The following is a 17,428-nucleotide window of genomic DNA, read 5'->3' as shown; positions in this document are numbered from 1 at the left end:
TAAAAAAAAAAAAAAAAAAAAAAAAAAAAAAAAAGAATCATGGGTCTAGGGGCACCTGGGTGGCTCAGTTGGTTAAGCAACTGTCTTCCGCTCAGGTAATGATCCTGGGCTCCAGGGGTAAGCTCCCTGCTCATTAGGCAGCTTGCTTCTTCTCCCTCTTCCTCTGCTGCTTCCACTACTAGTGCCCTCCTGCTCTCTCATTCAGTCAAATAAGTAAATAAAATCTTAAAAAAAAAAGATAGAATCATGGGTCTAGATTTTTATCAGCATCCTAATTGAGTCTATTTAATTTTTTACTGAAAATTCATTGTACTTGTTTTCTCTAAAAAACGATAACAAAAAAATTTTCAATAAATCCTTCCTCAGAGTAGCACAATATAAGGTTTAAATCCTATCCTTTGAAATTTTTAATAATGCAGTTGGTACTTATTTAAATGCCTCTAAATTTTAATAAATAAGAACAAGCACTGATTGGTTTAGTGGGATGGCTGATTTCGAGAATAGCCCAAGTACTCAGAATTTTTTTTTCCATGAGGTTAGCTTATTTTTTGTAGGGTATAGAAAAACTACCACTTTAAAATGTGTCCTTAAATAAATAAAATCTTTTTAAAAAGTAAAATAAAATGTGTCCTTAGCAGGGGGCACCAAGTTGGTGCAGTCAGTTGAGTGTCCAATTCTTGGCGTGGGCTGGGGTATGATCTCAGGGTTGTGAGATCCAGCCCCATATCAGGCTCCCTGCTCGGGGCAGAGTCTGCTTGAGCTTCTCTGCCCCTCCTGCTTACGTTCACATGAGCACACACGCTCGCTCGCTTGCTTGCTTGCTCTCTCCCTCTCTCACATAAATAAATCTTTTTTTAATAAATAAATAAATCTTTAAAAAAAAAAAAAAAGTGTCCTTAGCTAGAATGCTTTGCAAGTAAGTAGATACCTTTTGAAAAATTTTCGTTGAAGTTCCCTTCCAATTAATGCCCCCATATACTGGAGGAAGACCAGTGATACCTAAGAATATGCTTAAAGTGCCTAGATGAACAAAGGGTTTCACATTCTGAATATTAGATGCAGAATTTTTCATAGTATTTCACTGATATCTGTGACATTTTTTGCCTTGATTGATCACCATGTAAAGCATTTTATCTTTAAGGGATCATTATTTCAACGTGTCTCTCGTCAGGAACTTCGAGCACCTCTTTCTTCTTCCCTTGTGTGCTGTGCTGGCTACCTGTAGTGACCTGAAGCCCCGAGAGCTGCGCTTTTGGCCAGCTGAAGGACCTGGCCTTAGGAGACCCAGCACACTTAGATGAGCAAATAAAACTGCGGCTGTTAGGTGCTCTCGGTTTGATTCGTATTTCTTTTGGTATCACTAACCTTCAGTGTGGAAACAGATGTGTAGTTTCCAAAGAGATGTTTTGATAGGGTTTCAGCATGGTTAAATAATGTCAAGCCAGTGAGGGAAAAGTCTCTAAAAGTATGCTTGTAATTTAATATGCTGTGCACCATGTGGTTTTCAGCTCAGCATTTTTATTTATTTGGCTATGTTGTGTTTTTTTGTTCTTTCAGGGGAAAACTTTGCAGAATTCAGATCTGCAGGCACAGATGATGGCTTCACAGATTTTAAAACTGCCGACAGTCTATCACCACTAGAACCACCAACAAAAGACCAAACTTTTCCAGCGGCCTTCCCCTCAGGAGCTATACAACAGAAACAACAAACACAAGTGAAAAACCCTCTGAACTTAGCAGATCTAGACATGTTTTCCTCAGTTAACTGCAGCAGCGAGAAACCCTTGTCTTTTTCAGCTGCGTTTAGTGCATCCAAAGCCGTTTCCACACGACCACAGCCAGCAGTGCCCGCTACAGCCACAACAGCATTGGCAACCACGAAGATGTCTAGTTTGGCTGATGATTTTGGAGAATTCAACCTTTTTGGAGAATATTCTAGTCCAGCATCTGTTGGGGAGCAGGATGACTTTGCAGATTTTATGGCTTTCAGTAACAGCTCTGTTTCAGCTGAGCAAAAGGCCGATGACAAATACGATGCCCTTAAAGAGGAAGCTAGTCCTGTACCTCTGCCTGGCAGCTCGAGCAGTGCAGTGAAGATGGGACAGGGCTCAGCTGCTGCGTCTACCAAATATGATGTCTTCAAACAACTTTCTCTGGAAGGATCTGGACTAGGTGTTGAAGAAATGAAAGATAACACTCCTTCAGGAAAAAGTGACGATGATTTTGCTGACTTCCACTCCAGTAAATTTTCTTCCATGAACTCAGACAAATCCCTGAGCGAGAAATCCGTGGCTTTCAGACACACCAAAGAAGACTCTGCTTCGGTGAAGTCCTTGGATCTCCCTTCCATTGGTGGCAGCAGTGTTGGCAAGGAGGACTCTGAAGACGCACTCTCTGTTCAGTTTGACATGAAACTGGCTGATGTGGGAGGAGATCTTAAGCATGTCATGTCTGATAGCTCTTTGGATTTACCAACAGTTAGTGGCCAGCATCCTCCTGCTGCAGGTGAGGAATTGGTGAGATTACTCTGGTGATGGTGATGTAGATTTCAAAGATGGTGTGGTGGGTGCCAATTTCCAGTAGAGTGAGGCTCTGGCTCTTAACCTTTATGAATTTCTAATAACCTCTTCATTGCCAATCCCATTAAAGCAGTGTTAAAGTTGATTCTGTAGGTATTTGGATGTATGGATCCCCTGAATACCATGGAACTTAGATTGGATTGATTAATTTATTTTCAAAATCAAACACGAACTTGGTGTTAGAGGCACATAAAAATCCACTGCTGAATGAATCCTACATCACCAGGACTTTTTATAAAGACTTCTGCAGTGTCAGTAATGTTCCTCTATTTCGGTGAGTGAGGTCGGTGTTTCCCTCTCCTTCTCTCTTCTCTTGGGTCTGTTTGGCAGCTACCAATATATTATTCTGTTCAGTTTACAGAAACTGACTCTTGGTAGGCCAAGAAAGTAAAAATGTCTAGCCGGTTGTACTGCAGTTTGCCACATCTCCACAAGGGAGGAGGGAAAGAGCTTGTCTGGATGTCGTGTGTGCCAGAGTCTGGCAAGGAGGAGGGCACGAGTTGTAGTGGAATTCAGGTACAGTGTTCGGTGTGAACTCTATTGCTGGAAGTATTAAATTGTAACAAATCTGTAGATGGTAGAATAGGGTAACTACTAACTTTCTCATAAAATGTTTGAAAACATCTTACAAGGAGCCCTCTCTAAATTCTATATGGATTTACTTGTAGCAGTTTATTCTGTAGTCCAGCTTCCTGTCATAAAAACTAGATTCCCAAGTGTCCTCGTTTTTATTTTGTTTTGTTATTTGATATGTTATATAGAAAGATAAACCCATTTTGTGGCCTTTAATAATGAGAACTATCTCAGTATTACTATATTATTCTAGAAAACATATTATACATTCGAAGGGTTTGTTGTGTTTTAACTAGAGAGGGACATACAAGACATTTCCAAGTTTACAGATTGTGGCAGAAATGTCAAAGTATTATGGCTTTTGCATATATCAAAATGGTAAGTCAGAGAACAAAACCTCCTCTGTCCTTTGGCTGCTGGAGTAGTCGAAGATATTCTTAAACAGTGTGCTGGATCAGGAGTAGGTTCTCAGAGAGAGGATACGTGTCACATGGCAGCTGGCTGGCTGGGGCATTGTCTGAGGGTCGCAGACTCTGCATAGCTCCTTGCGCCCAACTGTCTACTTCCTTTTTTTGTATTTCTTCCTCAGATGGTTTCCTTTTTTTTTTTTTTTTGCTGCTGTTTGTTTGATAGAGTGATTTTGTTTCTCTTTTTTGTATGAGCTGCTTGAGCCACAGTAGTCGGTTGCAAAGTGCTCTGTTTTTTGAAAAATATTTGATTTTTATTTTAAAATCTCATGACATGTATACTAGCCTTTTGAACTCTGAAGTTATGAATTAGAAGCTATTTTTTTTTAAGTGAATCTATATTCTTTCGTAGTGCCAAGCTAGATGTCTTTATGAGATGACTCTAAATCAGGTTTGGGATATCTTTTTCTTTTCCTTCCTTTAAAATTTTTTCATTTTATTTGGGGAGGGGCAGGTTCTTGTGACCAAGCTTGTTCTGACTGACCTGTTAAAATAATCTTCTGTGCTCGTGTTCTTTTATGTATGTTTGGAACATTCTCAGCTTGGAACCTGTAATGTTCAAGCCAGTCTCTTAAGTTTGCGGATATTCTTAAAAGCAGATTGTTTCCTCTTTTTGACCTGTAAACCGCCTGTCGGAAAGGAGCAGTATCCCTTTAGAGCGGTTGGAAAAGGGGTTGATGCCTGACCCATGAGCTATATTGTTGTTGAGCAAAACTGCTGCCTACATGTACTGTCGAAGGTAAATGGCAGGGACCTCTTCAGTGCACTTTGGTTTGACTTTAACCTCACGTTGACCACAGTATCTCTTGCTCTCTTAGTTTGAGGGTTAAAGGTACTTCTTGTTGGAGAAATAACAAGTGAGCCGATGAAAAGAGAATAAACTAATAGATTTCTCTCTCTGGTCCTTAATCTTGTTTAGAAACCCCAACTTAACTCTGAAGGGGATACTGTCTCTTTTAACTCTTGCTATAATTCTTTGTATGGAAGGTAGATAATACTAATAACATTGCCTGATTTCTCTGCATACTATTACATTTAACCCTTTGAGCCCTTGCTGCATATAATTTCAACTAGGCTGCTTTTGTCCCCACCACCAAATTTAATCTCTCTGGCACGGAACCATCTTGATGTGCAGTCATTTCGATCATCTGGTTTTGTTGGCAGCAAGAGCTTACCCTCATTTGTGACACTCTCAAAGGGTTAGCAAGACTTCTGTAGCTAGCTACCTACCTACCTGTAAAGTAGCTCTTCTTTGACATTGAAAATCGTTGTATTTTAATCAGCGCCTTATTATTAGTATTTTTTTTTTTTTGGCTGCTTTTCTGATGTCTTTTTTTTTTTCAATTTAGACATTTTCTGTGTGAATGTGCCTTTTCGAACTTGCTTTGGTATATTCCTCTGCAAATACTGATCTGCATGCTTATTCTGATGACTTCTTTTCCAGCTCTTCTGTACCACTCTCTTTTGTGATCTGTAAGTCCTATGTTAATAAATAATTCTTTGGCATATTTTGAAAGTGTGGGGATGTGTGTAATTTGTACTATTTAAGTGTTAGACCAGAGAAATATCTGGTCCGTATCAAGTGTAAAGCTCTAGCATCTCCTGTGATTAGAGGGCCTTTCCCTTTTGTTGTTTTCTTCAAATACCTTTCTCCTAAGAAAGTATTGGCTTAGCCTTTCCCTCTTATAATTCCATTGATAGAAATTTTCAACATGGCACTGAATTAAGATGTAATTTTAACCTTACACTATGTAATAGGAAAAGTTTACTCCTTTCTTCTAGTGAGAAAAAACAGAGTAGGTCTTACCGCTTAGTAAACATGACAGAGCCTGTCTCCACTAGGAGTTACGGTGTGAAAAGAGGGAGCGGCTGAGGAAATAGATCAAAGAGTTGAGTGTTGGGGACAGGGAATACATCTGTTAATAACTAGATATCTGTAAGTTTAACTTAAATCATGGAATAGTATTGAGATGGACTTCTGAGCACAGTGCATGCAAACTGAGCTTAAATTGATAATCTCTGTAATGGAGTGTTCAGTGTTAATATCAAAATGTCTTCAGGACTGAATTCAGTGTGGGTCTGAAATGGCACTCGGGCTCTAATTGTAGAGCATGTTATCTTTCCAGCTTCAGAATGTTTCGTGAAGCCACCCTGAGTCTTTTGGGTTTTTTGTTTGTTTGTTTGTTTTGTTTTGTTTTGTTTTGTTTTAACTCAGAGTCCATAAAGCAAGTTCTTAAAACAGCTTTAGGGGAGGTCCTCAAATTAAGCTTTAAGCCACTTTCCTTTTTAAGAAAATAATCCTAGAAAGACATACAAAAATTAGCAATAAGAGAATGCTAAGTTTGGAAAATATTTGTTTCATTTTTGAGTATATAAATAGCAAAAAAACCTTGGGAATATTACTGTTTTTTAGATTACAAACCCAAGACCAATAAAAATCTTGGGAAAAAAGGATTATTTCCATGGTTGACATTTTTTTCCTTATACTTTGAGATTTTAGTTCTTTGTTCTTTAAAAATTTGAGATAGACAGGAAATTAAACCATTAAAGATGAGGATTTTGAATAGGATTCCAGAGAGATCACTCACAGTATCTGAAGTAGGCCATTTGAGAAGGAAAAAAGTTGCATATTGGGGTTTGGAATTATTCAAAGAAAAGCTGAGTCTGCCATTCAGACTACTGTGTTTGGATAAATATATTACGTTTTAATTATGATGTGTTCTGTTTACTCCTATGCCAAGTAAAGTAATACAGTTACTGCTTGAAGTCATACGTCAGTGCCTGAGAAATTATACAAGTGTATTCATATTCTGCAATTATACAAGTGTATTCATATTCTGCCTGAGAAATTATACAAGTGTATTCATATTCTGCAATCATATTCTGTGATTGCAGAATGAAGTCGCAAATGAACATGAAGGGGACACTGACATATCGGTGAAGCTGGGCTAAATCCTAATATATCAAAATCAAATTATTTTTTTTTTTTTTTTTTTTTTTTAAGATTTTATTTATTTATTTGACAGAGAGATCACAGTAGGAGAGAGGAAGGGAAGAGATCACAGAGAGAGAGGAAGGGAAGCAGGCCCCCTGCTGAGCAGAGAGCCTGATGTGGGACTCGATCCCAGGACCCTGAGATCATGACCTGGGCCGAAGGCAGCGGCTTAACCCACTGAGCCACCCAGGCGCCCTCAAATTATTTTTTTAAAGAGCTTCTTCTAGCTTTGTTTTTCCATCAGTTGAATTCTTTTGATATGTTGTTTTGGAAAGCATTGGCCCAATGGCTTTGAGAGCATTATAAGGTCACGGGCATAGGAGGGTCTTCCAGGTGCTGCCCTCTCCCTTGCATGGCCAAAAGGTCCCACCTACAGCTCATCTGGTGGTTTTTTTAATGAGATTTGATTTTTCATGATGACAATGAGCAGTCCCCCTGTATGGTTGACCCTTGAACAAAATGGGGGTTAGGGACATTGACCTAGTGCGGTCCAAAAATCCACATACAGCTTTTGACTAATAGCCTACTACTTACTTTGACAATAAGCCTACAGAAGCCTTACTGATAAAATAAAGTCCGTTAATTCCTGTTTTGTATGCTAGATATATTATGTATTATAAAGTAAGCTAGCAAAAAGAAAATGTTACCAAGAAAATCACATGGTAGAGAAAATACATTTACAGTACTAAACTCTATTTGTTTTTTTTAAATCCATATATAAATGGATCTGTGCAATTCAAACCCATACCATTCAAGAGTCAGCTGTAAAGCCTGACACCATTCCTTGACCTTCCAGCCTCTTCGGGCTTCACATATCTCCAGAATAGCTGATTTTCTTTGTTGAACTTTAAAGTACTGGCACAGAAATCTGGGGGTGCTTACAGATAGCGTGGGTATCATTTACACCAAAGATTTCTTTGTGTCAGGACAAAGAAAGAATGGGAGGTTTCTAGACAGATTAGGGAACACTAGAAGGCAGTTAGACCGCAGCATTTTGCCTGTCAGACTCACAGTGTGGTCACTTTCATTCTCTTTTCTTGAACAACTATCCAAGCATTTGAGACTTCTAAGCCACAGCCCAAGTTCTATAGTTAATAGATCATGTGAAGGTAGAATAGTGTCAGGGGTGGAAAGAAGTTGAGATGTATCAATACTTCATGGTTTGCTTTGGTAAGTGAAGTTTGGATTAAATCAGTATTGGAAATTAAAAGAGATTTCTTCCTTAGTCCCCTGAACATTTTTATTGCTGTACAAAACCCTGAAGAATGATAGACTTCGCGCATGTATCCTTTTCTTCTTTGTCTAAGCTCCCTTCTCAAAAGCCAGGAACTTAATCACCTGGGCATATGCTTACTGCTTTAGAAAACTTCCATGGAAATCAGTATGGCCTTCGCGTCATGTAATGGCAACTCACGTTCTTTGTTCCAAGAAATACCTTGTTTTTGTCTTCATCTGTTCCGGGGGGATTTGAATAGAAGTTATGGAAGAGACTGCTAGGGTTACTTGCCAGCGTAAGCAAGAAATCCATGTTTTGATTTGAGCTCCATGATGGAAAGGAGCTCGCCTAGTTCATTCCCCTGGCCTTTGTAATAGGACATTCCTGGTTGCCAACAAACACCTGTATTACAGCACACAATTTGGCCTATTATCTGTGTGCAATTGCTGTTCAACCTAGCACAGCCACAGAGCTCTTCAGGAGAACTAGAAATGCAGTAGTGATTCTCTTTTCATTTTATTGCATCCATTCTCTGTTTTCTTTTTCCTGTTTCTCCCGCAATTGTCAGAATTCAGCTATTGAATGGAAAACCCATCTATAGAAACTTCAGTGATTACAAAATGTGGGTTATTCCACATCATTTTTTCCAGACAGGGCTTCCATCACTGATGTTTCAGGTCTCACAGCATCTTTAATATTTTGAAAACCATCATACAGTAATACATGTAATTTAACTGCTTAGAAAAGGTAGAATTGTTAACATGGGAAATGAGAACTTTTCTTGGTTTAACCTACCCTCCGTGAACTGATTTACCACATTTTTCTTAGAAAATGGTTTACTAAATATTCCCCACTCCAAGAAATACTACTCAGTTTTTATATTACTTATAAATGCAAAGATTTAGAAAGACAGTGTTCTCATCTTCCTTACCTAAGTCAGTTAGTGCTTCCTTTTGTGTTCAGATGCATTGCACTTCAGTAATTTTTTTTTTTTATACTCTAGTAGCCAATGAATAAGCAAAAGTAAAATTTTAAAATCAACCTCAAGCTGGATTTTGGCATATCTTGTATATTTACTCATCTTTTTTTTTTTCAAGATTTTATTTATTTATTTGACAGACAGAGATCACAAGTAGGCAGAGAGGCAGGCAGAGAGAGAGGAGGAAGCAGGCTCCCTGCTGAGCAGAGAACCCCGATGCGGGGCTTGATCCCAGGATCCTGGGATCATGACCTGAACCGCAGGCAGAGGCTTTAACCCACTGAGCCACCCAGGTGTGCCCTCATCTTTTTTTTTATCATAAATTTTTTTAATCTTTCATTTGGTCATTTCCATGAGTTACTCCAAAAGACAAAATGCTATGCCTCTCATTTTTAATAAAAGTAAGGTTTGTTGAAGATCTGTAGTATTATAAGAATATTTAAAAGCTTTTCAGCTAATTGCTGAAAAGCTAATAAGCTTTTCCCTTATTGCTTATAATGTTTTTTACCTGATTATAATACAATCATTTCTGGTTGTTTTTTTTTTTTTTTTAAACACCTGTTTTTTTCTTACTGCAGAATTGCACAAAAGGGTCTTTTTATTACCATAACAACTGGGTTGTGGTTTTTGAACTAGAGCTTAAGTTTTCATTAAATTTGCCTTTGGTCTTTAGGAAGACTGCTAAAATTGCTACCCTTGTAGTAAATGAGATTCTTGGAGTAGTTCATAATACATTTTCCCCAAAAAAGCTTTCTGGTAGCATCTAACAATAACAAATACCCTGTTGTGAGACTTTTTTTTGCATGTACCCCTTGAAGACAACTGTCCTAAGGCACCTGCCTCAGGGCAGTTCCCCTCTCTGAGTCAGGGCACCTCCTGATCCCTTTCAATCTTTGGGAGGAACAAAGCACTGCAGCCAGACACCAAGAAAGCATTTTGCCTGAAGCCTTGTTTTAATCATTCTAAACTGTACATTTCTCATCTGAATATTTTGCCCCCCTCCTGTTCGACAAGCCAGATTTGAAGAGGACCATTTACACCACAGACGTTTAACATACATGTTTCTGTGGAAGTTATCTACTTTTTGCTGGTTTGCCTTTTGTGTAATCCAGGATTTTCCACTCCTGTTACTAATTTAGTGCCCTTTTGCTAGTAGAGTTAAAGGAGAAGGCGAGACAGGTTTGGAGTATACCCTTCAAAGAGCTGTGAAAATGTCAGGAATCCCTTAACCGAAAGACACAGCAACCTAGTGTGGGTCACCTGTCAACTTAGGGAAACCTGGATCCCAGAACTGTGGAGCATTTGCCTTGTCAGCCATGTCTGCCATTGTGAGAGAGAGGAAGCCTTGCACCTGGCTGTCCGGCTGGGCCACCAAGACTAAGATGACATTTGGCCAGACTGAACGGCCGGCATGCTGGGGGGGTGGGGGGCGCACATCAGCGGTTTTCAGCCTCGGTGGCTTTTGGTCTTTGAAAGCAAGCAAGAAACTTCCCCTAGTTAGGACCATTACAATGAGGAGTTGACATTTCATCTGTACTACGAAATAATTCCATTTTAGGCCCTAAAGCAGCAACTAAATGTCCGGTGGAGGCTGGCGGCAACGATGCTGTGCCAATCCGGCCCTTACGGGTTGCTCACCAGGCGCTGAGCCGGGTCCTTTGCACGTGTTTCCTCCAGCGCCACAACACAGCCCTTCCCAGGCCATGGCCTTCTCAGCTTACAGGGAAGCAAACCAAGGTTGTAAGAACTGTCAAATAACTTGCGTTGTGTCACACAAGCAGTAGGTGGCACCATTGAGTTGAACCAAGATCTGTCTAAATCAAAAACCTACATTCTTGGGCGGCCTGGGTGCTTTGGTCGGTTAAGGGTCAGGCAACTGATCTCAGCACAGGTCTTGATCTCCAAGTCGTGAGCTCCAGCCCCACATTGGGCTCCACATTGGGCTCCACATTGGGCAATGGAGCCTACTTAAAACCTTACATTCTCTCTCTACGTCTTAAATTATTTTTAAACATATATTAAGAATGCTTATAAAATGAGTCTTCTGCCCCAGCATTTCTTTCTTTTCCTTTTTTCTTTTCTCTTCTTTTTTTTAAAAGAGGGGCTGGTACATAGTTGAAGGAGAAACAGAAACCCACCCAGGACCCAGAACTTTGATTCTATTTTTTTAGAGGCTAAAGTAGATTAGATTAATTTTTCCCCCCTCATACTCCATCACAGCAGTGTGGCGTCCATATTGACAATAACAATTAGGTAAGTAACTGCTTCATTAAAATCTTACCCTTGATGTTGCCTGAGACAGAGACTCCTAAGAACTGGTTAAAAGTTAGGTAACATTATTTTTGCCTTACTTTACTTTTGAGAAATTGTCAGTTTTCAAGTAGTTTGTCTTGTACATTTCATAACATTCATGTGTTAAAGGAACATTTCCCAACCAAGTCAAGATAAAAGGGCCCAGTTTTAGGCAGGGAGTATTGTAAGTACATTTTAAAGCTTATAAGTGAGCAGTTTAAGTGATCCGAACCATGTCATACATTGGTAGATGGTACTCCTCTGTCTTTTTATAGTAATCTTTACATGCAAAAAAAAAAAAAAAAAAATGCTTCTTTGTAACTAAATATAAATGCCAGCTTAAAGCTAATGTGGGTTTTTAAAGATCAGATCTTACAGCCCAATTCCTTTAATTTTAGTACAAGCTCTAAATTTAGTTAACTTCAACATAATATAAAACTAATCAAATATGCTAGACATTTTACTTCTGCAGAGTTTAGGGCATTACCTAAATCATGAGCTTGCCTCTAATTGTGGGGTCTTATTTCCCTTTCAGATATAGAGGACTTAAAATATGCTGCTTTTGGAACCTACAGTAGCAATTTTGCAGTGAGCGCACTTACGAGCTATGACTGGTCAGACAGGGATGATGCGTCTCAGGGCAGAAAACTCTCTCCATTTGTCCTCTCAGCAGGAAGCGGGTCCTCCTCAGCTGCCTCAGTTCTTCAAAAGAAAGAGACATCCTTTGGCAGTTCCGAAAACCTCACCATGACCTCTCTTTCCAAAGTAACAACCTTCGCAAGTGAAGATGCTCTTCCAGAGACTGCTTTCCCAGCTTTTTCCAGTTTTAAAGATGTCATTCCTCAGGCCAGTGACCAAAAGGAATATGAAAGCGGGGACTATAAAGATTTCACAAGACAGGACTTGCCGACAACGGAACGGAGCCAAGAGGCTACCTGCCCAAGCCCAGCTTCCAGCAGCACTTCTCATGACACCCCCAAAGAGTGTTCAGATGACTTTGGAGAGTTTCAAAGTGAAAAGCCCAAAATCAGCAAATTTGACTTTTTGGTGGCCAATTCACAGAGCAAAATGAAATCCAGTGAAGAAATGATCAAAAGTGAGCTGGCGACCTTTGACCTCTCGGTTCAAGGTGAGTAGCTATCAGTGGCCATGATTGTACTGTGGTGGTTTCTTCCACTAAGGCGATAGATGTTCTTTCATACGAATAAAAAGTTGGTCTCTGGTTTAGGGGGAAGTAGATTTTGCAGCCTCTGAAGTCAGGGTCGATTATAGATAGATATAAAAAAGGTTTGCAACAAGACTGAAGTCAAGCCAGTGTCCCTCAGATAATTGCTTTTGGGGCTAACAACAAACATAGCACAGAGTCTCTTGTTCATTAGCGTGTTGGCTAGAGGGGAGTTGTGTTCAAAGAGCCAGGGAGGGGCACCTGGGTGGCTTAGTTGGTTGGGCCTCTGCCTTCAGCTTGGGTCATGATTCTAGAGTCCTGGGATCGAGCCCCGCATCAGGCTCTCTGCTTGGCAGGGAGTCTGCTTCTCCCTCTCTCTCTGCCTACTTGTGATCTCTGTCTTCCAATAAATAAATAAAAACCTTAAAAAAAAAAATGAGCGAGGAAAATGGATTTGATCCACTTGTGGGCAAGTTAGCTCTGCTCTTACTTCCTGGCTGTGGACTGTATTTTTTAGTTCAGAGACTGCAACATGGTAGCCATGGATCTGCATCTGGTCTGCAGAACTGTTCTGATTGGTCTGCACAGAATGTGTTGTGGTTTTTTTTTTTTAAGATTTTATTTATTTATTTATTTATTTGACAGAGAGATCACAAGTAGGCAGAGAGGCAGGCACAGAGAAAGAGGGAAGCAGGCTCCCTGTGGAGCAGAGAGCCCGATGTGGGCCTTGATCCCAGGACCCTGGGACCATGACCTGAGCTGAAGGCAGAGGCTTTAACCCACTGAGCCACCCAGGCGCCCCAGAATGTTTTTAATGGGTGGAACAGTTGCCAGTAGATAAGAATCATGAGATTTCACAATCTGGATTTCTAGCTTTTCTTGAAAAGTTGTCATATCTGGCACTACTAGGCCTGTATGTCCCCATCTGACAATCCAGTGTGCTGAGTAGCACTTTGCAGCACTCTGACAGATGGGACATGCTGGCCCAGTGTCACAGGCCCACCACCTCTTGTCTCTGGCTGTCCTACTTCAGTCATTTACTTGACCTGCCTGCTCTCCAAAGGCATTTAAGCGTGCCCCTTCTACTTCTACTTAAGCCCATCCTGACTGAAGGTATCATTGATTTCTGTTGGATTGAGAGTAGGGAGGAGCTCGGTGCAAACCCATGACTAATGACTGGAAAAGAACCCAATTCTTATGCACTGATCTTTAAAATGCTATTTATTGCACACTTACCAGATGGCAATGTAGGGTAAACATCACTTTTACATGCACTAGGAAACCAAAAAAAATTCATTTGACTCTCTTTATTGCAATACTTGCTTTATTGACATGGTCTGGAGCCAAACACACACTGTCTCCAAGATACACCTGGATAGCTTGCCAGAGAAGAATGAACGAGGACTGTGTTTCTGAATGCTTCGTGGCATAAGCATCTAAAGAAGAGGGTCTCATAGCAAGGAAAAGCCTTGGCTTGAATTAAGCTGAGTATTGAGAACCTTTGACTGTGCTGTCCACTTCTCCAGGATCACACAAAAGGAGTTTGAGCCTTGGCGATAAAGAAATAAGCCGTTCTTCTCCCTCTCCGGCTCTGGAGCAGCCTTTCAGAGACCGTTCCAACACTCTGAGTGAGAAGCCAGCCCTGCCTGTCATCCGTGACAAGTACAAAGATCTGACAGGAGAGGTGGAGGTGAGTCAGGGAGTTTCCTCCAGGGGGCGCATCTAAGACCATCCAGGCACTGAGGGCCTCAAGAAAAAATGCTTGTGGGGAAGTAAGGGCAGAAGGTCACAAGGAACCAGACATAAAATATTTAATTAGAGGGAGAGAATGGCAGCATTAGCCCTGGATAAAAATACTTGCAGGTGCAACATCTGCTGAAAGTTTTCAGCGACCCTAAAATTGAAATGATTCATGAGACTTCACAAGGAGGGAAGTGTTTGAAGGAAGTTTTCTTTGGGCACTTGGAATTTATCATTTTGGACTTAGCGAATGTTAAAACATCAAAATAGAGGAGGGGGGGAACTTTCCGGATCTTAGTTGGCTGCGTCTTAGTCCCACGCTGTTTTTCTCCTATAGCCAATGCTCTTAACTCTCCGCCCTGCCCCTCCTTGTCATTCATTCTGGTGCCTATTGGCCTAGCTGTAGGACTGCCGGTGGGTTACTGTTTACTCTTGTATAAAACATCTGTGTGGTTAGCACCTTTGAAGCAGTTTCTGCTATTACTAGAACAAATGAGGCAACATTAATAGAGGGAAGCTGCTACAAAACATACCTCTCAGATTCGCAAGTCCAGGGCTCAGAAGTTACACATATCAATAATTTTGAATAGTCATTAGTGGTTTCAAAAGGTAAACTGTGCTTGAAGTAGAGTGGTTTTAATAAAAAGGAAAGTCTTCCAGTGCTTTTTAAATGGACAGAAATCACAGAGGATTCCAGGCTTCCCAGTTTAACCAGTTCTTAAAATTTCACAGGAGAATGAGAGATACGCGTATGAATGGCAGAGATGCCTGGGGAGTGCCCTAGATGTGAGTATGTCATTTTTATGGTGCTCACATGCATGTAAGTGCTGTCTTGTGCCATTTTGCCTTCTTTCTGTGGTTCATTTGAAAGGACAGAGGAAAACCTGAGGAGAGCCCTCCCTCAATGGCCTTATGCAAAGGGCAGCTCTATGGAAAGTCACACATCATAAGGGAGGCTTCTTTCACGTTTACTATAGCAAACACTGGTTCATTTGTCACTTGTGCCCTCACCTATCACTGTGTTTAAAAAAATAGCAAAATGATATCATTAATGCTGCCTAAATTAAAATAGCATTTAAACTTAAGAACCTCTCTCTTTTCCAAAGAAACGGAGAATTGTTTCTTTAAGGTTAAAATTAAGTTCTCAGATTTGGGTCTGTGGAGTCATATACATCTATCAGCCCATCATGCTTTTTCAGCCCTCTGGCTTCTCTATTGGGTTTTCTACTAATAGGAAATTGATTTGTGGTTACTATTCTCCATTATATGAGGTGGTATGATTTTGTTTCTTGTAGGTCATTAAGAAGGCAAATGATACTTTAAATGGAATCAGTAGTAGTTGTGTGTGCACAGAAGTAATCCAGTCAGCTCAAGGCATGGAGTATTTATTAGGTATGTTCTTTTGTGTTTTACTTATTCAGAATCTTGAAGTTCACAATATTTTCAGTTTTCCCTTATGTTAAGTATTTTAATGTAGATCTTTCAAGCTACATATGACTTTCTAGGTAAGATGCTTGAGTCACAGAAACAACTGTTCAACTTAAGGTACCTATGGTGAAGTTTCTCAGTCCTTACATACATCCCAGTGTAAAACTGGGTCTGTGTTACTGGTTTATCAAAGAATCTGACCCAGATGAGGCATTAGCATGAAACCCTTGCGGGGGCGCCTGGGTGGCTACATTGGTAAAGCATCCAACTCTTGATCGCAGTGAAGTTCTTGGGCCCCCAATTAATGCCTTACCTTGACCATGCTCTGTCGGTTCTTCCTCTCTGCCCCTTATTGACATCACAATTCCTTACCTTCCTGCCTGTCTTCAGCTATTAAATGTCTCAGTCCAGCTTGGGACCCCAGCCTCTGTCTAGTTCAGTATTGCTCTCCTCCTGAAGTTTACACTTGGCCCGTGACCAGAGCCACTGGTCTTGGACCCTAGTTGTTTTCAGATCTCTGCTCAGGTGTCACCTTCTGAGTAAGGTCTTCCCTGGCCTCCCTTTCTCAGAACTGTGCCCCCACCCCACCCTGGCACCTTCCTGCCCTTCTTCTGGGGAAGGAAGAGGAAAAGCAAAGCGCTGTACCTCAGCTGATGATGCCCAAATCTGAGGACCACCTGTAATTCCTCCAGTCCTCTCTTCTAGAGGCTCGGAGGAAAGTTGGGGATGTGTCTGGTGGCTGTCCTTAGAAAGTGAAGAAGCTTGGCACCTTTCTTCCTGGCTGGAAGAATTCAGCCACAATTCAGAGACCACAGGAGAAGCACATGTGCTGTTCTGCTAAGTGGATATAAAAGAAGAATGAAGCCACAGAGTTTGTAAATCATTGGGCATTCAGAGAAGTGAGATATTTCTTAATTACTTTGTGATGATATTGACAATCAGATTCTTTTAGGCTTTTGATGTTCCCATTTTAAATGGGAAACATTGAATGTTCAATCCCAGTTTAATGGAATTTCCCAAACTTAAACAGATGAACTTACAAAGAAGCCAGGAAAAATGTGCTAATACTTGCATAGTGTCTCTTTTTCTACAGGCATTGCTCTAAGCCTTTTACAGTATTAACCCATTCAGTCCTCCTTGGGGAAGTGGGTTTATCCCCATTTTACAGATGAAGAAAGTGAGGTCCAGAGAGGTTATGTGACTTGCCCAGAGTGACACAGCTAGGAAGTGGCAGAGCTGGGATTTGAACCCAGGTATTGTAGCTGTGATTCGTGCTCTTACCAGGAAGTTACACTGCAACACTGTGTAGACTGGTCCCAAGGAGTAGTCCATTCACTTCTGTGCAGATACAGTCCACGTTTCCCACAAAGACACCAGCAGGTGGTAGTGCGACCCTGTGCTACCCATCGTCTCTGCACTTCCTGCCCTCACCCCGCCCTCTCACCCTCCAGGTGTCGTTGAGGTGTACAGAGTGACCAAGCGCGTAGAGCTGGGCATAAAGGCCACCGCAGTGTGCAGTGAGAAACTCCAGCAGCTGCTGAAGGACATCGATAAAGTATGGAATAACCTCATTGGCTTCATGTCCCTGGCCACGCTCACGGTAAGGCCGCTCGGTGCTTAGCACTTGCTTTCCTTGCCAGAAACCTCAGCAGTAAAGTGACGTGTATGCCCCTGTGGCAGCACCTTCTGCAGGGTGAAGGTGAGGTGCCTCCTGGATTGTGGGACATTCAAGGAAGGAGATCAGTGTACAGTTAGCCGAAGGCCCCAGCTCGGCTCCTCGACAGCCCCTGGACTGGCGTTGCCCACATAAATCCAGAGCATAGGAAAACATCTGCTCTGGCAACATCCTGGGGCTGCTTCCTTTTTTTCAAATTTTATTTATTTAATAAATAACCTCTCCACCCAACAGGGGGCTCAGACTTACACCCCCGAGATCAAGAGTTGCACGCTCTCCTGCTGGAGCCAGCCGGGAGCCCTGCCCGCATCCCTCCATC

At 41.2% G+C, this 17,428-nt stretch overlaps 1 protein-coding gene across 14 annotated transcripts in view; it reads left to right on the top strand.

The window, feature by feature from the left end:
* SYNRG (synergin gamma) overlaps nucleotides 1–17,428 on the top strand; it is an 85,793-nt gene that overhangs the window by 52,219 nt on the left and 16,146 nt on the right. For 10 of the 14 annotated variants that reach the window (XM_059149718.1, XM_059149717.1, XM_059149727.1 and 7 more), the window contains 6 exons: nucleotides 1,558–2,505; nucleotides 11,637–12,230; nucleotides 13,793–13,956; nucleotides 14,739–14,792; nucleotides 15,302–15,398; nucleotides 16,886–17,034. In XM_059149718.1, coding sequence (XP_059005701.1) covers nucleotides 1,558–2,505; nucleotides 11,637–12,230; nucleotides 13,793–13,956; nucleotides 14,739–14,792; nucleotides 15,302–15,398; nucleotides 16,886–17,034 — 2,006 coding nt within the window. The remainder of the gene's footprint in view (nucleotides 1–1,557; nucleotides 2,506–11,636; nucleotides 12,231–13,792; nucleotides 13,957–14,738; nucleotides 14,793–15,301; nucleotides 15,399–16,885; nucleotides 17,035–17,428) is intronic. The other 4 variants (XM_059149722.1, XM_059149730.1, XM_059149731.1 and 1 more) reach the window with 2 other exon arrangements.

Source organism: Mustela lutreola, chromosome 15 (genome assembly GCF_030435805.1).
Source record: "Mustela lutreola isolate mMusLut2 chromosome 15, mMusLut2.pri, whole genome shotgun sequence".
NCBI classification, from domain to species: domain Eukaryota; kingdom Metazoa; phylum Chordata; class Mammalia; order Carnivora; family Mustelidae; genus Mustela; species Mustela lutreola.
The sequence above is the reverse complement of the archived record's forward strand: the minus strand, read 5'-3'. Positions and strand labels throughout refer to the sequence as shown.